This window comes from Zootermopsis nevadensis, unplaced genomic scaffold (assembly GCF_977971745.1).
Source record: "Zootermopsis nevadensis isolate Lab colony 2312 unplaced genomic scaffold, Znev_1.0 Znev_ptg000011l, whole genome shotgun sequence".
Taxonomy (NCBI): domain Eukaryota; kingdom Metazoa; phylum Arthropoda; class Insecta; order Blattodea; family Termopsidae; genus Zootermopsis; species Zootermopsis nevadensis.
In genome coordinates, this window is record NW_028259143.1 from 8,939,989 (window position 1) to 8,961,898 (window position 21,910).

The 21,910-nt window shown below is 37.2% G+C and overlaps 2 protein-coding genes across 9 annotated transcripts in view; one reads left to right on the forward strand and one right to left on the reverse strand.

Moving 5' to 3' along the window:
- The window catches only part of csul (protein arginine N-methyltransferase 5), a 546,076-nt gene that overhangs the window by 169,410 nt on the left and 354,756 nt on the right, over positions 1-21,910 (forward strand). The gene's annotated exons all lie outside the window — the stretch shown is intronic.
- The window catches only part of LOC110836151 (uncharacterized), a 321,064-nt gene that overhangs the window by 56,596 nt on the left and 242,558 nt on the right, over positions 1-21,910 (reverse strand). For all 5 annotated transcript variants that reach the window (XM_087347246.1, XM_087347248.1, XM_087347244.1 and 2 more), the window contains one exon: positions 14,476-14,554. In XM_087347246.1, the coding sequence (XP_087203372.1) occupies positions 14,476-14,554 (79 nt within the window). The remainder of the gene's footprint in view (positions 1-14,475; positions 14,555-21,910) is intronic.

Consider the following 21,910-nt stretch of genomic DNA (forward strand, 5'->3'; position numbering starts at 1 on the left):
GATAAAAAAGGACGCTTGTGGCTCCAAGTCTAAAGATGGCTGAGAGCCCCTGATTACGCAGTCTAACAACAGGTGATGAAGAAACTGCGTTACATGTGTTGTACATTTATCTGTTTCTTTATTTTTCTTATTACATATATTCTCAGTTTCCTTTCTCAAATATTTCCTATCCATTAAAATTCATTGTTTGTGTTTATCATACTTCCCATGCGCGTTGTATGTTCCAACCGTCTAGTTCTCTTTGACTTTATTATTTAAAAAAAAATTGGTGACGTGCATAAATCTTAAAGCTCAGAGTTGTAATTTTTTCAGCCTTTTATTTTGTGTTCTCCCTTATGAAAAATATACCTTCAGCACTGTGATGTCAATCACTCTCAGTTGATTGTTTTTACTTAATGTGAGAAACCAGATTTTACAATTCTTACAAAACAACTTATCGGGTTTACAGGACAATAAACAGATATTCAGAGATCGTTTATTGAATGATACATTTAAAATGTGAATACCTAAGCAGTTCAGTGATCGTGTTGTAAAGCGAAGAGCGGAAACTCCAGTAATTCGTCTGTATGCAAAAGTTGGAATTGGATTAATGCAAGATGCAAAGCAAGATGGAAGGATGACAGAAGAGAGAAGATGTGGAAAAATACGTCCTTTTGTGACTGCAGTTCCGTGTCTGAATAGGGGCTGTCAATCATTTGCATTCATTCGACGGAAACCATGGTGTTACAATGCGGTACCGAGTGGATTAAACTTACAAAAGCGCAGAAGACGTAAGCAAAGTGCCTTAGTGGCACAACCGTTTCAGTACGTAACTGTTAATGTCGTAAGTTAAAGTTACGTGGTCAGTAGTTTCATGACTGCAGTTGGAGTGAAGATTGGATTTACTTAAATTGTAACGTATGTTTTTATCTTGTCGAGAAAATTGTTCTCAGACCACTTTGGGGGGTAGGGGGATGATCTCATTTCGGTCAGGGTAGTGTGAAGATAAATGTTACTAAAACTGTAAGTGAATTTTATAAGTTTACAAGGAATAAATATCAGAAAAATAGCTACAGACAGGGTTCTTTGCCAAAAAATGGCATAAGAAAATACTAGTTATCAAATTAAGATTCACTTGATGAGTATTTGTCGGCTTCGCGTCATAGCTTAGGAGCAGTCCAATTGTCCGTTAATCCAGAAATTACCCAAAGTCCTGCCGACAGGCAATCACTATTTCGTTAGCATCAAAGCTGAGTCATATATCTTTCAGAGTCCCCCCCCCATTTTTAAATATCCGTAATTCGGAAACTCTGCATTGCTTATTAAATATTTTGAGAAAAAAAAGTTTGAAAATCTCTAAGATTGGCCTCGAAACAAATTATTAAGAGAATATAATAACATTTAAAATAATTTAATGTCGCTATAAATATTCTTATTAACAGTCTTAACAGACAATTCCTTCAGTAGCCATAATTCTGTCTATAACCCCACGAATATGTACGTGTCCATAAAAGCTTAGCGTTTTGGTTGAAAATTTAAGGCTGCTGTAACTGATTTATGTTCTCTGACAATTGGTGTACGTTTAAAAAACGCAGAATCTGATCAGAAATGTTGTCACTCCCTTTTTTCTGCACCGCCTCCAATTGTTGTCACACGAGCCGCAATGTTATAGCCACTTTCCTACAGGGATATAATTTCCCATGTGTTTTTTTCCCGGCACAGCCACCAAGGATCACCGGACGTAAATTCCGTAATATAGCGTTCCTTAATTCTTACTCCCTCTCCATTCTGAGCCACCCCATAACCCCTGTGCACATCTCCCGCGGGATAACCCCTTCCCTTGCTTATATACCACCCTCTACTCCCTGTAATATACGACGGTCGCAAACCACACAGCGAAAAGAAAAGAAACCGAGAAATAAAGTAGAATAAAACCCAATTTTTAGTATATAGGTTTGCAAGGAACCAGGAAGTAAAAGAGGAAATGAAAGAACACGGCAATCTCCACAAAGAAATGAAATGAGGAAAAACTAAAGCGGATAGAAAAGAAAATCAAGTTTCATGAAATCGATAAAACGCACAATTTCTGTCCTTTTATCCTGTCTCTTTTTAGAAGCTTTTCCGTTTTGTAAAATCCGTTAACCCTAATTTTTCCTGTGACCCACTCGGATCTTTCAGAGATATCTCTTTTATTTGTCTTGAAGGGGCAGAGCACCTGACTACTCCGTACAATCTGCTTTCTGTCCGTCGTCTGTCTTCATCATATCACTTCCCTGCTTCTTGCACCATGATCAGGAACTCTGTAATTACTGCTTTGAAGTTGCACTAAGTCATTTTATTGTTGGACCCTGCTGAAAGCCGGGGACTTCTCACGTGTTCAGCAGAACAGACGGGAACAACTATAAACTTATGAAAAGTTTTTAAACTACGCCATATGTGCGTGTTTTTATAAACTACAAGTAAATAGCCTTGTGGACCAAACATTACATCTCGCTTTGCAGGAAGGAGAGGTTTCCACCAAGGCTTTGTCTTTTGACGATTTCGAAAGAAACGAAAGAGGAACGTCTAAGAAACTTTGCAGATAAAATAAATAATGTCAAGGCGTTTCGAATCTTCGGAGCTGCAGACGAAAGTGCGATTATGTAAGAGAGAAGGAAGAGGGACAAGCTGATAAGGGAAAACGAAGAAACAAGATGAGTTGGTGCAACCTAACTTACATACTGTACAGGCGAGTGAGGTTGAGGTAGAACTTCGCAGTTTATAAATACACTCCAAGAAATTTTAAATAAGCAAAGCGAAATGGGGGGGGGGGGGTAAGTACACATTTAGTGTAGCAGGTGAACAAGACTTTCCTACCACCCGAATCCATCTTCAGTTGCCACTATTCAAGTCTCTGGCCTCTCATAATTTATAATTACTTCTGAAACAGTCATTTAAAAATGTGGTAGGATCACTAGGTCTGGGATCAGCCCATTGCAGGCTTAGGTATATTCAGTAGGTAAAGCTCAAAGCATCACCAACTTTTTAAATAGAGGGGGTTAGTAGTTAGCTTCACGCACCGACCAATTTTTCATCAAGAAGGAACCTCCGATATCCACACCTGCTCGAAGGTTATAGAGTTAGTCGGAACATTGTGGCAAGAAAAATATTCTGTCCGGCCTGGAATCAAACTCGGCTGTCTTACTGACCGGGCTACCGTAGTTCTACACTTATAGTAAAATTCACATTCGAAGATACGCGTTAAGTAGATATATTTGAAGATGACTGTCTTCTGAGATTTTGCGCCATGCAGTCTTTTGTAAATTTACTGACGTATTAGAGGTGCTTACTGCTTCCATAATTTGAGCGTTGAGGCGCAGTAATCACCTCTGAAACGTCGTCCAGTTTCTTCCAGACTACATGGTGTAACATCCTAATATTTAAACTCCCTACCGCGAGAAACCGACATCTTATACAGGAGTATTTGTTCTTTATTAATTTAACGGGTCATTCGGTAGCTCATATTAACTTTGAATTATATGATTATTAGTAAACAGACTAATAAATTAGAAAGAATATGAAAAGATGCAGCCATGTTTAAATTTAGCCACTATCCCGGCATATACCTGGACGGACTGAGAAAAGGAGTCTGAATGAATATACGCAGAACCTATACGAGATTTGAACCTGGGACCTCTGGAATACCAAGCACGAGTGCCAACAATTGTACAGAGGCGTTCGGAATGTAGACTTGCAGAAACAAACGTGTACTCGAATAATGATTATTTGTAGGCAAGGAAAGTAGCTAATAAACATTGTAAGATGAATGGATGTATACAACGTCACTGCAAGCTGTTATCAAAGGAGGACTAGAATACGTTGAAACTCCAAGATGTATGGTGAACTGGAGGACATTTCCAGTTCAGACCGCAGTCAAATTTACGACACTGTTTTCTTGCCTCGTCTTCAAGTACTGAGGTTGAGGAGGCAAGATGGAGAACAGAGCTGTGTAGTGTGATGAGGCGTCGCAAGGCGAAATCTTATTTATGACCTTTGTGACACGGTTCTCAAAGAAATCTGGCATCTCTCCGCAGCTGACACATCTCAAGTAGCTTTCCTTGTTTGTTTTTTCTTCTTCTATTTATTCATGTAAGCGGGTAGTAAGAATACACCGAGCATTTACAAGCGGCGTGTCCTTTACATCCGGATACATTACACGTTCGTCCTGAATACAGACAATGGCACGATGCACAGCTGGGCTGCATTACGGGCAGTGTGAGGATTTTAGACGTTATGGCCTGACTGTATACCAAGGTATCATGCTTTCTCTCTTATTTACAGTAAGATCAGAATGTCGGCTATGCTTTACGAAACCTACATTATCAAAGATGGAAGTTACGAACCTGTAATTTATATCAGGAGGTGCTGTTCGAATGGTATTTCCTATTTTGTACGTAATTGAAATGTATCCCTTCATATATTTTACGAAGATAGAATGAATACATTGCGATACCTAAAGTTAAAATATAATTCCAATCCATGAGAAGGGGAAAGCTAAGTAAGATTTGATGTTTCCACCGCGGTGAGTCCGAAGATGACTGTCTTCTGGGTCCTTGCTGCTTTCTTGATGATGGAGACAGGAAGGACCCGTGAAACGTTGGCAAAGTTCTGCCAGACCTCACGGTGCTACAATCATCTTCAAAGGGGAAAGCTCTTTGAATCATAATAAAGACATCGGTAGATTATATAGAGATGTTACACGTGTTTTATACTCTTATAGTTCAGATTTTATCCAGAATGTTGGTCATAGCTTTTCAGTATATTTCATAGTAGACAATCGTCTACAGTCTCCTACCACTAAATGTCCATACACATCTCACCCCAGCAGTGTTGAAATTTTACGAAGGTAGCTAATGGAGACAATGAAAAGAATAAAGACTCGAACTTTGTAAAAATATATTCCTGTCAGTGGCTGATATTTGTTGTGCTGAAGTGTAATATTATTAAATGTCCCCCAAAATCACACCACAGCGCGAAGGTGTTTTATTTTTATTATTGCTTTTTGTCGCTGTTGCTTTAAAAAGTAAAGCATTTCTTTTCATATGCTTCCAGTTTTAGTGGTCTGACGGCGCACTACTGGCCAGACAGAAACATTCACCAGTTTACGAGCGTAGACTTGTATGTAAAATATTTCTTTGTTATATGAAGTTAGGGTGTTAATACCTCGCCGAGATTTAAAGACTCAAAGAAACAAACGTATTTTATACCTTGAAATATTATTATATTGTATTTGCTGGAGTTTTCCATCTATAGGCCCATATAAATATTTACATTTATACTTCATGAGTAGGCATGATGTCTTAACGTATTTTATGACTATAAAGTATTATCTGGTTAATAATTTGCTGCCGCACGTAATATTAAATTCCAGTATTACAGATTTTCACAAAGATAATAGCGGATGTTCTTAAGGAAGGTGTGATGGTGTCGTGTAATGTCGTTTCAGAGATCTTCACACTGTCGGTGGCTCGGTCGATATGTACAGAATATCGCCATACCATAATAATGTTCATATCATGAAATTAAGTTGTTTGCTCCTCACAGAAATCGACGTTTTATATCTCTATTTCTAAGTAGGTCCAGAGAATTTCTTTTAACACCGAAGTGTTTACTTCGTCTAGAGTTAACATTTTCAGGATACATTTACACGTATTTATGTTTTTTTAAGTTACGCTATACAAGTGTATTCTAATCCTCAGCATAATTCATTCCTTAAAACTTCAGCTGAAATTTTTTTCAAAATACAGCTGAATGTTAGTGCTGTGAGATGGAGTAAATTATGTCGATTTAATGGTAAACTAAGGTGACTGTTTTCTGTGTTGTTGTGTCTTGTAGTTCGTAGAAATCTATAGACAGTTTAGAGATGCTTACTGTCTCCATTGTCAGGGTGGTAAATAAGCAAGCCTCCTGCGAAAGAGCTGGCGTTTCTTGAGCTGGTAGTGGGCGCTCAAATAGCAAAAAAATACACTTCTTTCGTCTTTGGTTTTCATATCAGAAGAGTCTGTCAAATTAGCCAGATAACTCCAGTACAAATCCTCATACCCTAGTAAGATAAACTCTAATATTATCCTCCCTTCTACGACTAGATCTCATAAGTGATTTCGTTCATGTAAGCTTTCCGGTAGTTAATAATAAATGGAGTTGTGTTACAAAGCTGAGTGGCATTTCCGACAAATTGCTGTTATGTGAACAGTTTCCTTCGCATTTTTTCAAAAGGTTTGTTCATACACTCACACCGTTATGCGCATAACCTGTTCATAGTAATAGGCCTACAAAGTTTGTCTCTCCATATTTACATAACAGATGACACTATTCGACTTTTCTCCTCATTATTTGAATTTGAAATTAAATGCTGTAGCTATCCCCGTGTTTCTCTCAGCTTACCACGTTTGTCCAGAAAACTAGGCACTATAGAACTTGCCCTTTTGAACTGGACAATTTCCTCGTCTTCCCCCTATTTCCATTTTATTCTCTTCCTCTTGGTCGTTGTGCTTTTCATCCACAATCAGATTAGGTATTACATATGGTTGTTGGCGCGTCCATTTTGCAGATAATCCCGAGGGGACCGCCTCCTTCCACCCGCTTGTCCGGGTTCTGACCATCGGTAGTCTACTGTAACGTCTGCCAGGTGAGGGGGGTGACGTCACGACCCCTTCTGAACACAATGCTGACTTCAACACTGAGGGATTTGCTAACGTTATGCAATGCCACTTCTGTTCGGTACCTCTGTGAATACACAGCACTGATTTTCGTTCTTTTGTGTTTGTCTTTATGGTAGGGTAGCCTGTATATCGAATCTGTAGTATTGAAGCAGCTCAACCCATTCAGTTTTTGTCTTAAGTTACAAGCGTGTCACGCCATATAATATTCCGGCATGTTTTATCAGAGTCAGTAATAGTACTGGATAAAGGACTCAACATGTGTTGGCGCTCTGATATTCAACTTTATCAACAGAGTAGAATTTAGAAGACTAATGACTTGTGTCTAGCTACTCGTTCCGCAGTTATTTGCCATGAATTTTACTCTGATCGGCAGCTAGAACACACTTTCCGTGTTCTAGATTGCATTACCTAGAATGTGGGTAAAATAATTATTGGCTAAGAAACAGTATTATGAGAAATTTATCACTACAAAGATTAAATCAATTTAGAATTTGTATAATTTTATAAACAAACTGAAACAGGGGTTTAAAAGTGATATGTGTACGTTTATATGGGTTTGAAGTAGGGAACGTTGCTCGTAATTGAAGTCTTATTGCGGTCAGTACAATATAGACTATAGACATATACGCCGAGTGAAGATTGATGCATTTATTTCAAATTTGTTAATACTAGTGTTGTCTCAGGTACAATTAAATCATATTACTTACGGGACACACGCTAGAAAATGTAGGCAGAAGCATAATACTAGAGCAGCAACAAGAATTTTGACTTGGAACTGAAACATGTTAAGCGATATAATTAATCATGGAATTAAGTATGACTTATGTCTGAGAAATTCTGTGTAATATTTATTCAGGTATTTAAAGCGCATCTGCGGTTACTATTACAGTATATTTTGCAAGGATTATTTTAACAGCTTGAGTGTATTAGCCCTAACAAATACGGTGTTATTATTTAAAACTGAGCTGTATATGAAGCCTCGTAATTTCAGCATACCTACAGACCACTTTGTGTTATTTGCTAAGCCTGCAGTTAAGGGACCCTCGGTTTCTCTTACGCGTTGCAGAACTGTTGTAGCGTAGTGACCTGAATTCCAGAACAAACCCTCAGAGTGTACGCTGTATATAATAATATTGCACTAAACAACGTAATCTCGACATCAAATCCCAGCACAGCCCTTGAGACCATGTTCCATTTGGCGTAGAATGCGTTTGTGTCTTACGAATGTTGTCTTGAGTCTTCTACATCTCGTAGTAATATCTGTGTTCAGGATGGTGTAGTCGTAGCTCTTGGCTGTATAAAACGACCAAATGCTGCATATCTTTACGTAAATATATCTCACTTTGGTCGACTAGTATTTATTTAACATTTGCTTCGCCGTTCTCTTGTTTAGTAGTAAATATACCTTACGTACATTTAGTTAACACGCAGATTGGCATAAGATAGCAAAGAGTGAATGGAAGAAATGATGACCCTTGTATTTCTCGCAACAAATATACAGGAACGTCTTTTAGTGTCGTCTTATGGGTTTTTAATAACGATTTTTTTTGGGGGGGGGGAGGGGCTACTACCGCCGCCTTCATGGTAGAAGCAATTTCCATTTTGAGGGTAAAATTGTTGTACCTTAAAGATGGAGGCAATAGTTTTCAGCGAAACGTCGTTGTCTAGGTATAAGACTGTGATTCTTACAGTGGTGAGAAAGAGATGTTGGTCTTCTGTGTTAAAACGCTGTTTAGCCTGAAAGGCGGGACTGAACCCTTAAAGTATGCAATTTGTTTCTCCTGATTATTGGTCTCTACATGCGATTCCACAGGGCGTTACTTCCTGCTCAGGAGACCAATATCGATATGTGCAAGACCAAAAATTACAAAGGAAGACCTCACGGTGTAACTTACTACTTATTTAGACTGAGGTCTTCTGAGTTTGTAGTCATGGAGACTGTTATCAGCGTTATGGGGAAGCTTTTCGAAAACATTGGTAACCAACCACATACGTACCTACAACTAAATTGAGTCGCAACAGAGAATATCACATCTAAGCTGTGAAAACCTCAGATCTCTTTTATTTTGTATTCGTTTATTAAGTAGGCTATCTGAAAAGAAAGCTAGAGAGTTTGCTACGATCCATTTTGCATGCACGTGGATTTTAGTGAATTGCATCTACAAACTAAACGAAGTTCGCAGGAGAGAGCGGGTTTTGGATCGGTACGGTCTGGGCATACATACTTGGAATCCATTTTGGGATTTTAAGTCATATATTCCATATTTTGGTGTCCATTTTCAATTAAACACATGTTAATATTTTTAACTTAGGTGAAACAAACATTCAAAAGGTAAATTCCAGTTTCGTAATATATCACAATTTTAACGTTGAATAACGTTTATAAAATCACGGTACACTCGACGGAAACTGTAAGATGTAAGGTAACGCTGGTGTGTAACTTCTTCAAACGCCAATAACTCGAGACATATGTAAGATAGAGAATTTAAACCGATATGTAAATTAAAGAGTAAATAAAGGGCTTTTTCTGCATGATGGTTACTTTATTCTATAATGCATATTTTATACATTGTTTAAATAATTACCCAAAACATGTAATAACTATACCCTCGTTCCTTAACTTCAAACGCTTACCACGTCTAAAGCCCAAGAGTTAGATCGGGACATATTGCGAGTGAAATACGTAAATAAACACGAGCTTTTCAAATTTGTAAACTGATTCCAGCTAACTCTTACGGTTTAGGAGTTTTGGCCATTTATTTGGTAACAAAGAACGGTTCTAGAGTGAGTGTGTTGAGTACATGACGCAACACATAGATAAGCTGTCGGCGGATGACGTCACGTATAGATGTAAAGGTATACATCAATGTGCAAATAAAATTTTATTTCTGTACAAATATACTTCTACAGTTAAACGTTATTCAACGTTAACTAGTGAACCGTGGTTCCACTGTCAATTTTTTTGTATTGTATTAACTCGCCGTAAGTAATTGTGAAAAATCAAGGCGACATACAATTCATATTACTTGGGATAAGATACTGGAAAGATAATTTTAATAATTTTAACTCTCAGTACGAACAATTCATGTTACACACTGTTTACTTTCACACTTTGAATAAATCGTGTTTTATCTCAAAAGTTTTAGACATGAAAGGCAAAGGTGAAGAAAGGATATCATTGTGAAGTCATTATACTTCTGTACACAGTAGAATTTAAGATTGATAAAATGGAAAAAAAAAAATACAAATAACAGCATCAGTGATAGAAACGCTGCTTTAAAATGAGGAAGAATAGTTGTAAGACGTGGGTAAAGCAAAGCGACTTCTCAGATATCGTAGTCTTCGTGTGGCAGCACAAGCTTATATTTCGGTTTAGTCATTCAGGGGAAAACCTCTTTAAAATTCAGAGTAGAATATTTCTTCAGAATCCTCTAGAGACTTTTGTTGAGGCTGCTGCTTCAGCTAAGAAAAGATGTTACTACGGCAACAAGTACGCGAGGGAGATTTTCAACGTGGGTTAGTAAGCTGTACAAAGAATGCTTTGATATAATCGAACTTGTTTATGCAAGACATCGAAATGATTTATGGAATCAAGTGAAATGATAGCCAATCACTCTCTATCTTGCACTGCCAATTTGTGATGTGGTCTATACACAGTCCGTCACTTGTTCGGTAGATAATTTGTGCGTTAAGTATTTCTGATTATACCTAATTCAATCTGTAATTTAATATAGGGATTACACACACTGTGGAGAAACTAAATACACAGATTCAGTTTGGACTATTCTGCTGACAGTTGTAACACAGGTGAGTCACGATTAAGATCCGAATTAAATAAAATATAACTGAAATAAACTTGTGGCAGTCACACTGAGCACTTACAAAAATGTAAATTGTGAAAACAAACTTGCTCCAATATAATGTGATTTGTGTCATATCTGCAGCTTTGTTCATTTTAGAACTATAATTTATTTAAATTGGAACCTAATTTAAATTCAATAATTAAACGACATTCAGCAAAAACTAGGGAGGCATTTCTATTCAGCTGCGTATATTTTTAATTTTCCAAAAGAGGGGTAACTTCGAAAACTAAATTTACTTATTACGATTAGTGCTATTTTGCAAACTCTTTCATGGTCACGGATGGAACTAGAAACAAATCTACGTTGAAAGAAAGGTGCATTTTACAGAACCAACTGAAATTACTTTTTTCATGACTATGATAATTAGATATTGCTTTAAAAAATGTCCTCATCATTTTGAAGCATTTCTGGTCTGAAAACCGGAAAGGACTCAATTTGCTGTCATACGTCACATATACCTTCTTGCTTCTTGAGGACTTTTTGTTATACACTTCTATGACTAAAATACACAAGAACGGTTAGATATTTCTTAAATAAGAGTGTACATATTATGGGATACAAAAATTTACAACATTCCTTTTGACAAAATAATTTAAAAGATAGGTGACATCGTGACAGCTTGGTCTCTCCACCACTGTTTCAACTGTGCTACGTTCTTATACCAGACATAATGTGAAATTATTTTTAGTAGTTGCTATAGTATTTGCAATGTAATTATAAGAATTCGATATATTGTTCATCCATACACGAAGTATAGTTCTGATGTCTGTATGACTGTCTAACATTCCTGTTAATCGATTCAGTTACACAGTCAGGTGCATTCAGTATATTTTAAATGATAACCCAACTCTACATCTCCCTTGCTACGCTGTAGAGAACATTCTTGAAATAATACTATTCTCACACTTAGGTACATTAAGATGTCTAAATACAACTTCTGTTGTATGTCTGGATAGAATTGTTATAAAAGTGTAATGTAATCGTGCTCCTTGTAGCTAGGTGCAATGCGTCGGTTCAAGCGATTGAAGTTCAAGTCCTGCGGTATCTCACAGAATTCGTTCACTAACCAGGGCTGTACATCTTCTGGCGCAGTTCCATGTTTCTACTTCAAGTTATTCTCGTCTTTTCTTTTTCGTTGACATTGTGAGAGATTATTGTTATGCTCTAGTTAATTTGTCCTTCAACACGGCCCGCATCGCGTACAGCACTCTTTAGTAAAATAAGGTCTTATATCCATTCTTTGGTCGCCACATCATGTGGTTGGCTGCCTCAAACGTCGTTTAAACTACCTATTTTCAAATATACAATTGAAATGTTTGTGTATAAGTATTGGTGAATCTTTCAAGTTGATCGCAAAAATGATCATCCTATGTTGTAGAGGGCATGGACAGCAAATATCTCTTCAATAAAAGTTTGCGTTTATTCAGTCGTACTTAAGGACACTATAGCACGAACTCGTGTTTGCTCTTAAGTTACATAACTTAAACACTTCACTTTTGCGTGAGTGTATTTACGTGCTATGCTGTGGCAACGATAAATTTTGTTTCTTGAATCACTCTTTGGAGAAATAAATATTTATCATCAGAGTGGCCTGATTATAAAAATCACAGGAAGAAGTTTAGCATTTCATGTATGGCGGAATCGAAGGGGAGAGAGAGAGAGAGAGAGAGAGAGAGAGAGAGAGAGAGAGAGAGAGAGAGAGAGAGAGAGAGTGTACAGTCCACGACTGTAATCTTGAGACTTGCAAGAAATGCAGTAAGTCCGGATCGTTAAAGGCAGACGCTATCTTTTTCCTTCCTCCTTCACCCCACATCCTCACCCCGCAAGTCTCAAGATTACAGTCGCGGACTATAGAAGAAGAAGAAGCATTCTCCTTACAGTAAAGGGGTGAATATTTTGAATGTTCAGATTTATTCTACTTTTTTAACAAATACATTTATGTGCTACGTAATCGTAGGATCTGAAATGTAAAAATATTTCCAAAATTGTGAAACTCTCCATAAACTTGTATTAAAACTCTTAAGTCAGTGTGTTTTTAAGAAATGTTTGAATGAATTTAAAGCATAGGTCCAGAATGTACTGTTACTCAGTGAATGATGAGGTTTTGTGCGGTTTACAGATGTTTCTTAGTAATGCTATAAGGAAATGTCTAACTAGATTCAAAAGTTTGGGTGGCATTAACTGTTGAGAAGGATGCCAATACAAGAAAAACAAATACATTTCACCGCCATTAACTTCTGCATTTTCCGATATTTACGGATTTTCCAGACCCACAGAAACGCAAAGCAGAAATGTTTTAGCACAAACGAAGGGGAAGTTTTTGATTTTTTTTTACAGGCTAACCAGAAGATATATTCCTTTGCACCGTCGAAGGGGCTCAAGAATGAGCATGTTCTGTTTTAAGATTTGCCTAATTTAAAATATTTGTGCGATGTAGCGCTTTGTACGAGGGTGAGTCAAATGAAAACCGTAAATTTTTTTTTTTAAATTTAATTTATTGAGTGAAAGCGGTACACAACTATATCATTTTTCTACATAGTCTCCATTTCGTTCAATACAGGCCCTCCAGCGTTTACGAAGTGTATGGATTCCTCTAGAAAAAAATTCTTGTGGTTGTCTGCGCAACCACTCATGCACCGCCTGCTGTATCTCTTCGTCAGAACGGAACTTCTTTCCTCCCATCTCCTCTTTGAGTGGCCCAAACATGTGGTAATCACTTGGGGCTAGGTCTAGTGAGTATGGCGGATGTGGAAGACACTCAAAGTGCAAGTCTTTGATTGTTGCAACTGTTGCACCGGCAGAGTGGGGCCGAGCATTGTCATGTCAAGGACACCTCTAGTCAAAAGTCCACGTCGCTTTGATCTGACTGCAGGTCGAAGATGATTCTTCAAGATTCTTCACTGATCAAAAACGAATTACAGAACGTTGTTCTTCTTTCGTGCACGTAACTAGTGGAGCAGCCATTTTCAAATTGGCACTGTGATGGCGATATGTTTGTCTGCATTATACTACCACCTATAGGATACTCTTTATAGCATTGGTAACATGTCTGCCAACTTATAGGACAATGGCGCGATATTTCGAATTTTTATCTCAGTTTTACGGTTTTCATTTGACTCACCCTCGTATGTTACATTAAAACATACGTCTGGAGCATAGTGCCCGCTTTCGTACTGCTGCGTGCATGTTTTGAGTAATTAGCGTGCGATCATCCGGTGTTGCATTAACACGAAATGGCGAACATCTGACAGTGTGAATCGACACTTGTGCGGACTTAACCTCGCAGCGGTGGAAAGAGTAAAAGGGCTCACATTACACTTTGTTTGTTGATTTATAAAAATATTAGGGTAGCTTTTTTCCCCAAAAGAATAAAATAAATTAAGAGCTGGGTAGCTCGGTCAGTACAGTGACTGACTACGGGCTAGACGATGGAGGTTCGATCTCCGACAGGGGCAGAGGATTTTCTTCTAGCCACTGCATAAGAATCATACTGTCAGGAAAACAATTGTCTATATAATATCTATGGATGCAGAATTATTTCTTAAAAATAAATAGTACAGTAAAATGTATACTTAATTTTAGTGTTCTTAATTTAATTATTATTCTAACTCTAAGATTTATTAACGTAGGCATTATGTAATGTATTTTTATTGTAAGTATTAAATGTTATTTTTATTTATCCTGTACTATAATTTAACACGTTAAATTATCATACATAAAGAACACACAAGTATACCTTAAACTACTTGGTTGTCGCCTATATTGATTAAAATAAAAATAATTTTCACATACACAAGAAAATAATGTCTGTGCCTCTCAAAGGCAAAAATGGTTTAAACACCGCATTAAAACTATCACAAAAATTCAGTACAAAAACCTTCTGCATTGATTTCACAAAACACATATTAACATTTGGGGGTTTAAAAACTCACCAGTCGTTCCCGGTTTTCGCAACATTTTGCCTTTTCCTACCAGTCTGATGTGGTTTTGGCTCGGCAACCAAGTTCACATCTGAAAAATACCACTACGAGTTAGTGTCAAAATATGTCTGGAAAAAAGTGCAGGCGAAATTCACTGCAACTCGGATAAAATGTGGGTCCTCTTTTGCCTTTAAAAATAATGTTTCTGCAGTATTCCACACCAAATCAGCTGTAAATAAATCAAAATTTCTTAAAAATTAAGAACCGATGTTTACAAAAGTCATGATGTTGTGTATAATGATGATGAAAGTAATTAAGATATTACAGTATTACTTGCATAGTATATACTTGTTAAAATTGAATTTTTAAAATTAGTAACATTTTTTCTTGAAATTTCTGAGCTCAATATGGTTTCATAATTAATTATTTTCACTACTTAAGATTTCGTGCGTCTTCCCACTGTAGGTCAAATAATACATTAAAATAAATATGGCTTATAGGCATTTATAAGTTTAAATATTATATTTAATAACTCGGCTCCTACCTCCAAAGAAACAACTCCGATCAGTCTTGTAATGAAGTTTACATAAACATTTTCTGGAAACCAAAGGAAAATCATGAACTGACCAGCTGAGCACCATGCAGAGTTACTGAAAGTTAATTCTAGTTGTACATACAATAAAATGATGAAAAATGTGTTTCATGGCAGAAATTGTAATTTGAAAACAGTCCCTAATGAAACAAGAAAGTTCCTTCTCATACCCGACTTCAAAAAATGCAGTAACGTAAGACAGAATTGTACTATTTCCTAATGAAAGCTGATATAACATTTTTGTCCTGTTACAGGTAAGGTAAGTCAGATTCCAGATTTATCTTCCGCTCAAATTGTGTTTCCGTTAACGTGGTGCGACAAACAAGTAACTTCAAGTGGTTTTTTTCTTACAAATATGCAGCCACGCTTCGATACAAGGTAATGTCATGCATCTACATTTTACATTGGCTCCGAGATTACCATTCAGTCGCCGAATATACTGTCGTTACTTAAAAACACCAGTTTTATGTGTGTGTGGACACACATCGTGTCTCTTTTGAGACAATGACAGAATTTTTAAAATATTTAGATGTACTTTGTGCTTCAAAGGACAGAGTAGGTCAGTCACATTGTCTAAATCTCTTAATTCCATACATATATGAAGGTTGTAAAATTGATTTGATGAATTTAAGCGTTCGTACTAATGGCGTTAGATGGTAAAATGTTCTGTTTTACAAGTGCCGGTACTGTAAGACAAATTTTATTAGCCTACGTTGATGTATGACTGATATTGTTCATTGCAGCTCTGAGTTGAAAGGGATGGAGGAGGCAAAGTTACAAAAGGGATAAGGATAAGGAAGGAAGTGGACAAGTGTTTAAGAGTATCCGGCGGATTCAAAGTTAAGGGCGCGTTGTACTTTTGAATGACCTTGGATGGTTTTTCTTCCATCGCTGTATGCTCGCCTTTCATAATTGTGCTAATTGTGCTACACGCGCGTCATATGTGAACATCCGCCCATTGATTCATCAGTTACTGACATCAGTACTTTACACATTAATTGATCGATTTTCGTGGAACGTGTATTTTACAAATATTATGAAAGTAGATTCAAAATAACATCGGTTTTCATCTCGCTGTCAGTAACATTATCAACATGACAACCCTGTAAGCTGTGAGGTAAAACATTAAGGTCGTTAGTATATGAATTTTAGATTGGAATAGGCGACATGTTTTTGAAAACATTTTCAAGTTTATTAAGATAACATTTTAGGAACTTGTAAGATAATGAGGTGCTTGCGTGAAGTATTTCTCTTTGTTAATAATTTAGGAATAATTATAATTAGACATCTTAAATGCACATATTAACTTTTACAACATATACAGCCTTATTAATAGTCTTAGTGGGATGTTTCTAATAGATATTCAGGCCGCTTTTCAGAGGTTAAAATGAAGTGTGACGTTGGTCTCCGCACACTTGTACCAAGTGCGAGGAACTTTACCCCCGGTCCCCACAGGTATTCCTGGACGAGTATGTGCCAAGAGGGGCTACTGTGTCTGACATTAATACTAATGATATTAAGGTAAATGAAACCCAGTTACTGCATCGCGCCAGACATCAGTGCTTCTATAATCGTACTTCTTTTTAACCCTCTGAATCCGAGAGAGCGAGGAAGTTAAGTAATTTATTGGCATCCATAGTAAGAGGGTAATTTTGATTAATATACATCTGGACGACTGTATGAAAAGCATGCAGTAGCAGCTAAGAACTCGAGAACATTCGAGAATTTGTTAAAATATACAGAAAATATTGTTTACATTACAGTCCTTGTGACAAATAATACAGAACACGTCTCCATTACAAAGACCAATTGGTTAATTCCTTAAACTGGTCGCTGTTTATTCTCAGAATCACGCACACATACACACTGCGAACAAAATGTAACTTTACTGATTATTAAAGTAGGTGGTACATACAGTCAGCAGTGGACTTTGAAGTTTTAAAGCGTGTGAATATTCTCGTTGCTGTACACGAGACATAACGTGTCGGCAGAATTGACTGACGCAAATTTACTAATTGCAGTGTCTGAGGGAATAAGCGGTCGTTTGTGCATCGCACAATGTCCCTGTGCTGGCTGCGGGCTGAATACTCAGAGACATTCAGTAACTTTCACTTAATATCTGTTTTGTGTGGCGTCCTATACAGAATATCTGAATTTGGTGTGTTTCCTCCACATTGGCGTGTACATGACCAAACAAAGACAAGTCAGCAAGTCATCAACAGAACCGCAACAAAGTCGAATTTAGAGCGGATTAGAAGTTGCTGCCAGTTCCTGCGAATGGAAGCTCCAGGGGAGACCATTCAGAGTTCTCATATTTGCTTCAGATAATTCGGCAATACATGACCTCGTTCCCACATAGAATATTTTTGTGTCAGTAAAAATGAGCTTATTATTTTTACGAGTACACTGTTTTACTAGACCATTTATTTTTAAACATTTATCGTTCGTTGCCAGTCTTAAGGGTAGTAATGCAGTGTAGTCTGGTAGAATTTTACAAATATTTCAGAGGTACTTGCTGTCTCCATCATCAGGGCGATGAGTACAACCCAGAAGACAGCCATCATTATACTCGCCGTCTTAAGAACCTCAAATCCTACATCTGTCGTGTTGAAGAACGTTCTAATATCCTATAGGCCTATAAAGGTTAAGTTGACCCCTGGTGCTTAACTATGCTTGTACCATGCAGACGTATGGGGAGTGGAAGGAAAGCTCCACACGTTCCTAACCTCGGCACTAAATATAGTTGAGTGGCAACTTCACTCCCGCAAACAAATAACCGGGATAGGGTGTTGGTGCGCCCCAGAGAAGGTCTGGACAATGTGGTGCCGTGATGGGAATCGAATCTCGGACTTTCAGATCGTAGCTTAGTTACTGTACCCACTGAGCTATTCCGGTTCTTAAAACCTGGTATATAGACGTAAGTACATTTTTAAAGAAATTACAACTCTGAAACCAACAAAGCTGCGGATATGATATGAGCCAACGGCATATCATAAAGGAGCAAACTTAAATTTTGTTTTCGTATATTTTTATATATGGTCAATGTGGCTGCCGCGAGTTTATTTCGGAGTTATAATTTATTTTAATGAAGATCCAGTTGTTACTCACTCTGTATATACATATGCATGTACTTGCGTGTATTACCTGTCTGCGTGAAATATCTGTGGATTTAGAGGAACATTAGTCTCTGAGTCTATTTGCCCAACGAACCATGTTAATACGATGTTGTTAACTTATGCACCGATTCATATAGACACTTCAATAGTTGTTACGTGTGTCCAGAGTGATTATTGTTTCAGGTGTCAGTACTTCTAACGCATTTGGTCATTTTTTTGTAACATACTCGCACAAAAACATTTTCCGTTATCCATTATCTCGGTATATACCTAAATGTATTTTCAATCACATTATGGTTAGAACTCACACGTGAAGTGCGTTGACGCAACATTACGTTTTCTGTAATCAGTGATGTTATGACCCATATATATAGTCTGGAGTTTTATGATTCAAATCCTGGTAGTTATTTACCGATCCACAATTCTTTCAAATTAAAGTAAGGTGTTACAAAAAGTAAATATAATTCTGGGATTAAAATGTAATTTCAGTTACCATACTCAGTGGTTTAAGATTATTAACTGATTTGTTAACATGAAAATTTGTTTGATAGGTAAGCTAAGCGGTTTTAGAACGATTTTAAAAAAATCAAGATTGCATTCACGAATAAATAAAGAGTATATTAATTGTCTGGAATGCTTCCTGTCACGAAGTTCAGAAATCGTTCCCTTTCGGTCTGATGTAAAAAATTTAAATATTAAAATATACTTAACTCTGTTTTTTTCCTGATTTTGTGTGTGGGAGAGAGCCCTGGTCACTTATTTTAAGAGAAAATGTGGCTGAGAACCGGATTCTGAATTTCCTGATGCCAAAAATAAAATATTTTGTGTTTTGCCTCAATCCGTTCTTTCACAGCTTCTTCATGAACCTGATATTCGTTTCAGACTTAATTTAATCAGTGCCGACATTACCGTTGTCGTTTATACGTTTATAAGTGTGTTTCTTTACCCTAACATATGCTATTAAAGTCAATAAACACTCAGAACGCTCATATGACAAAGTCTGAATCCTCCAACCAATTCGTTATACTTACTGTGGCTCGCTATGGTGAAGTATTGGTTTTTGTACGCGTCATATGAACCTGTGACCCCGCAGATCGTATCTTACTTGGTTTTCTTTTATGCAAACTGTCAATAAGACAGCCGTGTTAAATGTAGCAAAATTTCCGTTGAAACGACAATAAACGCAACATGGAGCAACGACAGAAGTTTAATGTTTACATTCCCCACACTTTTTAGAACTGTCTACGTCAGTGGTATTCAACCTTTTATGTTCTCGTACCCCCAGATATAATTTCTCTTCAACTTTGTACCCCCAAAGTTGTTGGTGTATAATTCAAGTTATACATAGTATATAATCTACATCTAAAATAAATTACATTACTGATTATTCAGTGTTTATCATAAAGTAATATATATATATATATATATATTTTAAATTTCACGTACCCCCTAAGATGTCTTCGCGTACCCCCGGAGGTACGCGTACCCCAGGTTGAATACCACTGGTCTACGTAACGCTTTGAAAGAACTGAAAGACGCCTTTACCGTTTAATTTATCGTATATTAAAATAAAAATACGGGTTGGCTAATATGTTGTTTTACCGAGAGAGTTTCTGAACATTAATTTATCTTAGTTTGATACTTTCGTATGCATCGATTCTTCACACTGTCGTAAAAATTATTATTTATTTTATTCTTATTCACTTGAAACAGATATATTTTTCATTAAAGTGGTTTGTACAATCTTGGTGAAGCGATTTACAAATCGTTGTGTAGAATACTACGGTAGTAAATGCGAATTGTTGCTCAGTTTTGCTTCTTTCTGTTGTAAAAACATCTAACAGCGATTGCCGTTATAACAAGGTATTTTGCAGCCTCTACAGTCTAACAAAACCCCTCCAGGCAAACAGAAAGCCCGCTTTTTTCAGAAGGCTATTTAAAAACTAAAATGATACTAGGAACCAACAGAAAGAACCAAATTACTTTAAATATTTTTTTACATTCCTTTTGTTTCTTTGTAATAAATGCAATATTGAAAACGTAATACTGACACAGCTGAACGGAGTCCCTAGTTTTTATGACGCAATTAACTCTTCATAGGAAAACCAGATGTTTTAAAGAAAAAATAGCAATTTTACAAAATGGTCATAGTTTTATTCAGTCTCGTATAAAAACGAGTTTAGATATCTACGGAATTTGTTAACCACTCAGTTCCTCACATTATAGACATAATCGTCTTTTATCTGGCCAGAATATTTATATCTTTAAAAAATATATATTCGCGCTGCGTGTAGGACAAGTATTCGTGTAGTTTGTGCGTGAAGGGGTCCAGGCGTAGGAGTTAAAGTTGCATATATGCCTCTCCCATCTCCACCGTGCGTGCTACATCCCCTGTCCATATCAAACTCCTAGCAGAGAAATGTTGTACTTCCGTGACAGTCTGTGATGACGAGATACTGTTTTTGTTGTGGCTAAGAGAAGGTTAGCCTTGTTACAAAGCAGGTTGTAGAATATTTTGTGCATCCCTTGTCATAAATCCATATGACCCCCATTCCATCGAACAAACTTATGTCAACTTCTCGGACGCGACGATGGGTTGGAGGCTTATACTTCTCTCTCTTCTGCAGGCGAATTGGTAGCCCATACTACTGAACGTTGTCTATAATGCAAGCCCTTTCGGATATTCCACGGGGCATTAAAGGAGAGAGAGAGAGGGAGACACCTTCCTCGCTCTTCAGTCTACATGTCGTTTCTTGCTCCAGCCAGTCAACCACTTCGCTTCTACTCACTCACTCACTTCTTTTCTTCTCGGTTAATGCAAGACTCGTGTTGAGGCGTGGAAATCGCCTTTGGGTTTCCACTGACTGCTGGGAAAGCTTTCCCTTCTGTTTCAAGTAGCGTCTAGACTCCACTCCTATGGAATAGCAGCTGTCATATAAGCTTTCCCTCCTTCAGCAAATCGGGAGTCGCCCTGAACTTCAGGAATCGCATCTTGAAACTTCGTGGATGTTGTTCACACACCCTTTTTGTACAACTACTTCACTCAGTCGGTCAGTGTGTCGTATTTACGTTGACTTGTCCCAGATAGAGGTTTTGGAGTTGTACAAAATGCATAACTTACCCCGGAAAACTGGATGCTTCGCTAGAACTGGGCCACGCTGGATCACGTGGTTTGTATTACAATCTTCTCTCCCTGTTGACAATAACTTCAAATTTCTTGGGCTACAAAAATAGTTCCATTCCGAGTTAAAGATTCATTACGTTTTATCTAACTTTTTTCCAGTTATTTCTATTTATTTGTGTTTTTCTCCACCTTATCTTGTTCCCCGTAGTCTATGTAAGTTTGATTACACTGTTTTCAACACTTTTTCAAACAAATCCTGTCTCTCTTCTACCACTTCATCGTCTCTACCTTCAGTTATTTCATACTTTCTGTGTACTTCCCTGTCTCCATTGTTGTCTTTCTTTGGTATTATTCTTCCTGTTTTGCGAATACTTTCCTAATTATACTTTAATTGTTTTAAAGACAGCCTTAAGCCATGGTCTTATTTATTAAATTTTTTCTTGTGCTAAGGCAATCTTTATAAACCTCTCAACCAACTTGGCAAACTTTGCCTGATTTTCTTTGAAATCTTATTTATCCACGTGCACTTCATGTTTCACGCACCTCGTCTTTGTGCACATGTGATCTTATGTATCAGTTTTGGATTCTCTTGTGATGGCTGTCGCCTTGAATTTT